This window comes from Oncorhynchus clarkii, chromosome 25, assembly GCF_045791955.1.
Source record: "Oncorhynchus clarkii lewisi isolate Uvic-CL-2024 chromosome 25, UVic_Ocla_1.0, whole genome shotgun sequence".
Classification (NCBI taxonomy): Eukaryota; Metazoa; Chordata; class Actinopteri; order Salmoniformes; family Salmonidae; genus Oncorhynchus; species Oncorhynchus clarkii.
In genome coordinates this window covers 30,259,039-30,265,079 of record NC_092171.1, presented here as the reverse complement: position 1 = coordinate 30,265,079, position 6,041 = coordinate 30,259,039, and the positions used below count along the sequence as shown (strand labels likewise).

Sequence of the window (6,041 nt, the reverse complement as noted above, 5' to 3'; positions counted from 1 at the left end):
TCCCCTCCCTCCCTCCCTCTCTGCCCACCTGGCTCGGGGGTTTCTGCGTGTGAGGAGGAGGAAGCAGAGCTGGCGCCGTCCTCGGTGGCGGTGCCCTGAGAAAGGAGGCCTCGCCCCGGGGGCAGCTTCATGCCCAGCTGCTCTGCCATCTCCACATGATCGCCAGGGTGGACGTAGTCAAACACACTACTTCCTGTCAGCTCCACCTGCAGGGAGGGAGGGACACAGAGAGACAGGGAGGGTCATTATTACAGTAGCACCGTGTGTGTGTGTGTGTGTGTGTGTGTGTGTGTGTGTGTGTGTGTGTGTGTGTGTGTGTGTGTGTGTGTGTGTGTGTGTGTGTGTGTGTGCTACGTTTTTGCTAAACGTAGCAAAACAGGAAACGTCTTCTCACTGTCAACTGCGTTTATTTTCAGCAAACTTAACATGTGTAAATACTTGTATGAACATAACAAGATTCAACAACTGCGACATAAACTGAACAAGTTCCACAGACATGTGACTAACAGAAATTAAATAATGTGTCCCTGAACAAAGTGGGGGTCAAAATCAAAAGTAACAGTCAGTATCTGGTGTGGCCACCAGCTGCATTAAGTACTGCAGTGCATCTCCTCCTCATGGACTGCACCAGATTTGCCAGTTCTTGCTGTGAGATGTTACCCCACTCTGCCATCAAGGCACCTGTAAGTTCCCGGACATTTCTGGGGGGAATGGCCCTAACCCTCACCCTCTGATCCAACAGGTCCCAGATGTGCTCAATGGGATTGAGATCCGGGCTCATCACTGGCCATGGCAGAACACTGGCATTTCTGTCTTGCAGGAAATCACGCACAGAACTAGCAGTATGGCTGGTGGCATTGTCATGCTGGAGGGTCTTGTCAGGATGAGCCTGCAGGAAGGGTACCACATGAGGGAGGAGGATGTCTTCCCTGTAACGCACAGCGTTGAGATTGCCTCCAATGACAACAAGCTCAGTCCGATGATGCTGTGACATACCGCCCCAGACCTTCATGGACCCTCCACCTCCAAATCGATCCCGCTCCAGAGTACAGGCCTCGGTGTAACGTTCATTCCTTCAGGGATAAACACGAATCCGACCATCACCCTTGGTGAGACAAAACCGCGACTCGTCAGTGAAGAGCACTTTTTGCCAGTCCTGTCTGGTCTGCGACGGTGGGTTTGTGACAGAGGACGGTGACGGTGTCCGCAGGGAGCTAGCTTGTCGGGACGCCACCCTCTCCCTCGACGAGCTCGTAGACATGTCGATACGACTAGACAACCTGCTAGCTGCCCGGGGGGTGTCCAGAACGGGTCCTGTTAGTTCCACCTCCCGGCCCTCCCGCTCCAACACCTATGGAGTTAGGGGGGGTCGCATCGAGGGGAACCGGAGGAGGAGGCTCCTCCTGCACCAGCTGTGCTGGAGGAGCTCGTCTGGGAGTCGAGAGGGCAGGCAGAGCACTTCCCGGTCACCCCAGGTGAGTCAGCACCAGAATCACCCAGAGCTCCCTGTTGGACATGTTTTTACTAATCTCTTTCCCTGAGTTTTCTCCCTCTCTCCAGCATAAGTCGCTAGTCGATTCAGGCGCAGCTGGGAACTTTATGGATCGCAGACTTGCTCTTAAATGGTTCCGATAGATCAACCCTTCCCCGTGCACTCCCTAGATAGCCGACCGTTAGGGTCAGGACTGGTCAGGGAGGCCACGGTTCCACTGGACATGGTAACGCAGGGGGATCATGGGGAGCGGATTAGTCTGTTCCTTATTGATTCACCTGCATTTCCAGTGGTGCTGGTGATTCCCTGGCTGGCAAGTCACAATCCTAGGATTTCAAAGAAACAGGGGGCTCTCAGGGGTGGTCAGAGGAGTGTTCAGGGAGGTGTAGAGGAGTTTCCATCGGTGCCATGACGGTGGAGTGTCCAGACCATGTTTCCACTGTGCGCATTCCCTCTGAATATGCTGATTTGGCTATCGCCTTCTGTAAGAAGAGGGCGACCCAATTACCACCTCATCGACGAGGGGATTGCGCGATAAACCTCCAGGTAAACGCAGCACTTCCCAGGAGTCCCATGTACCCGTTGTCACAGGAGGAGACAGTGGCTATGGAGACATATGTCACTGAATCTCTGGGACAGGGGTACATTCGTCCCTCCACGTCACCCATCTCCTCGAGTTTATTTTTTGTGAAAAAGAAGGAGGGAGGTCTGCGTCCGTGCATTGATTACAGAGGTCTAAATTCCATCACAGTGGGCTTTAGTTACCCGCTACCTCTCTAATTTCACGGAGCTTTTTCACAAAACTGGACCACAGGAGCGCGTATAATTTGGTGCATATCCGGGAGGGAGATGAGTGGAAGACTGCGTTTAGTACCACATCTGGACATTATGAGTACCTCGAATGGGTTGAAGAATGCTCCAGCCGTCTTTCAATCCTTTGTAGACGAGATTCTCAGGGACCTGGGCAGGGTGTGGTGGTGTATATCGATAATATCCTGATCTATTCCGCCACACGCACCGCGCATGTGTCTCTGGTGCGCAAGGTACTTGGGCAGCTGCTGGAGCATGACCTATACGTCAAGGCTGAGAAATGTGTGTTCTCCAAACAAGCCGTTTCCTTCCTGGGTTATCGCATTTCCACATCGGGTGTGGTGATAGAGTGTGACCGCATTACAGCCGTGCGTAATTGGCCGACTCGGACCACGGTAAAGGAGGTGCAGCGGTTTTTAGGGTTTGCCAATTACTACCAGAGGTTTATCTGGGGTTTTGGCCAGGTGGCGGCTCCCATTACCTCACTGCTGAAGGGGGGGCCGGCGCGTTTACGGTGGTCAGCCGAGGCGAACAGAGCTTTTTGTCGTCTGAAGGTGCTGTTTACCGACACCCCCGTGTTGGCTCATCCGGACTCCACTTTGGTGTTCATAGTGGAGGTGGATGTGTCCAAGGCTGGGGTTGGAGCAGTGCTATCACAGGGCACGGGCACGCCACCGAAACTATGACGTGGGGGACCGGGAGTTGTTAGCTGGTGGTATGAGAGGTGGACGAAGACATCGAGCGGGCGTTACGGTTGGAACCTGCGCCCCCACAGTGTCCAGCGGGTCTTCAAATACGTGCCGCTTGGTGTTCGTGACCAATTGATTCGGTGGGCCCATACGTTACTCTCTTTGGGTCATCCGGGTATTGAGAGGACAGTGCAAGGTCTTAGGGGGAAGTACTGGTGGCCCACTTTGGCTAAGGACGTGAGGTTTTATGTCTCCTCCTGGTCGGTGTGCGCTCAGAGTAAGGCTCCTAGACACCTGCCTAGAGGGAAGTTACAGCCCCTCCCCGTTCCACAACGGCCACGGTCTCATCTGTCAACCTTCCCCCGTCCCAGGGGATCACTACGATCCTGGTCATTGTGGATCGGTTTTCTAAGTCCTGCCGTCTCCTCCCGTTGCCCGGTCTCCCTACGGCCCTACAGACTGCGGAGGCCCTGTTTACCCACGTCTTCCGGCACTACGGGGTGCCTGAGGACATCGTTTCTGATCGGTCCCCAGTTCACGTCCCGAGTTTGGAGGGCGTTTATGGAGCGTCTGGGGATCTCGGTCAGCCTGCCCTTGGGTTTTCACCCCGAGAGTAATGGGCAGGTGGAGAGAGTGAACGAGGATGTGGGTAGGTTTCTGCAGTTGTATTGCCAGGACCGGCCAGGAGAATGGGCGAGGTAAGTCCCATGGGCGGAGGTGGCTCGGAACTCACTCAGCCACACCTCCAAGAACATGTCAATTTTCCAGTGCGTGTTGGGCTACCAGCCGGTCCTGGCACCGTGGCATCAGAGCCAGACCGAAGCTCCTGCCGTGGAGGAGTGGGTGCAGCGCTCAAAGGAGACCTGGAGAGCCGTCCAGGAATTCACTCAAACAAGCTGGTGGGCAGCAGAAGAGGAGCGCTGACCGCCACCGCAGTGAGGCCCCCGTGTTCGCACCGGGGGATCGACCCGAAACCTGCCCTTCCCCTGCAGGAAGGTGAGGGGCCTGAGGTCCCTCCGCCCCCTCTGGACATCGAGGGGTCCCCGGCGTACACAGTACGTTCCATTCTGGACTCTAGACGCCGGGTGAGGGGCCTACAGTACCTTGTGGACTGGGAGGGGTACGGTCCGGAGGAGAGGTGCTGGGTACCGGTGGAGGACATCTTGGATCCATCACTGCTGAGGGATTTCCATCGCCTCCATCCGGGTTGCCCTGTGCCTCGCCCTCCGGGTTGCCCTCGAGGCCGGTGTCGGCACGCTGCAGGAGCCGCGCGTCAGGGGGATACTGTCCCGACTTCCACCGAAGGTGGCTCCTCTTCCTGTTCGGGCGGCGCTCAGCGGTCGTCGTCACCGGTCTACTAGCTGCCACCGATTCCCGTTTCCTTTTCTGTTGGTTATGTCTGTGTTGGTTTCACCTGTTTCTCATTTGGGGTTTGGTTCAGGGCTATTTAAGCCTTCTATTTCCGCCTGCTTTTGTGCGGGCTTGTTCTCTGTCTGTTTGGTTATTTTTTGGACTGTTTGGTGTCCTGTTTTGGGTCGGTCATTATTTTCGCCTGTTGTTGTTGCCGTGACCTTACCTTACCGGAATAAATACGGTTTTCCTTAAACCTCTGCTCTCTGCGGCTGACTCTGCACCCACCAGTCCTAGCTACGTGACATATTTAAAATTAATTAAACATATTCAAAACATAAATATAGAAGGCTGATTAAAAGTGGTTGCAACCAATAGCCTATGTACCTCATAGTTTCATTAAATGTCAAATGGCAGGATGAACAATAGATTTAGAATGAGTAAAATGGATATAGAACCTCTAACCATGGGCATTCTAATTCTACTCATTCTAATTCTATGGGATAACCTCCCTCTGTTGACTGCACAGCTTTTACATCAAGCATGAGGCATAAGGAAGTTTTGCAAATGCATGAAGGTAGATAACAAAAACAAAGTTAAACAAAGCCATTACCCAACAATGTTATATTTACTGTCTTTATTTTAGTGATGTCCTTGTCCAAAGGGACAAACTGAACGAATAATAAAAACTCTTCAATAACGGAAACCAACCAAATAAGGTCTCTGTTGTCAAACTTGATGGTGTCCCGTCTTTAAAATGGAAAATAATAATTTGAATCATTTCAAAAAGGTCAATTGGACAGAACGGCAGAAAAACCCTGCCCATGCACACTTTTTTCATCACATCCTTGTATTTTTTATAACAAAGGTAAGACCACCATACAATCATGTTGTTTAAAGGGATAGTCATGATATATCTAACAGAACTATGTCTGTTGTCTGTGTATTGGTTCCTGATCTGTGTAGTATCTTAGTGCTTAGATACTCTTTTTGACATACACATCTTGGAGAGACTGAAGAGTAAATGGATAGTTCACACAAATTACAAAACAACACACTGTTCTCTTTACCCTGTAAGCAAAGTATGGCAGCAATCCACGCTTTGATTAGGACTAATGTGTGATTTTGCAATTTGTGTGAACAATCCCTCTAACTTTCAGTCTCTCCAAGATGTGTATGTCAAAAATAGTATCTAACAACTACGTAAGATACTACTTAGATCAGGAACCAATACATAGCAAACATACATGGTTCTGTTAGATAGATCATGACACAATCATGAAAGCGTTAGATAAGGAAGCAACAGAGAGACGAAGACACATTGCAAAGAAGTCTTTCAGAGTCTCCGTTAGAAGGCTGACACTGTCTGCGTCCCAAACTTTTGACCATGGTCCACAGGGCTCTGGTCAAAAGTAGTGCACTGTATAGGGAATAGTGTGCAATTTGGGACGCAGCCTCTTCTATCTACTGGGCTAAAGGGAATGAGATTCTCTCAGGGGGCTGGAGAAGTGGAGGTTGAGGTGGCTGGGGATAGAGATGGGGGGGGGGGGGATAGGCAGCTGGGGAGGTGGAGGGGGCCAGGCCTGGTGGCTGGGGATAGATGGAGGGGGCTGGGGCGGTGGAGGGGGCCAGGCCTGGTGGCTTGGGATAGATGAAGGGGGCTGGAGAGGTGGAGGGGCCAGGCCTGGTGGCTGGGGATA

The 6,041-nt window shown here is 52.2% G+C and overlaps 1 protein-coding gene across 1 annotated transcript in view; it reads right to left on the bottom strand.

The window, feature by feature from the left end:
* The window catches only part of LOC139383444 (neuronal PAS domain-containing protein 3-like), a 394,236-nt gene that overhangs the window by 57,951 nt on the left and 330,244 nt on the right, over window positions 1-6,041 (bottom strand). Inside the window, exon 7 of the mRNA XM_071127992.1 lies at window positions 29-206. Coding sequence (XP_070984093.1) covers window positions 29-206 — 178 coding nt within the window. The remainder of the gene's footprint in view (window positions 1-28; window positions 207-6,041) is intronic.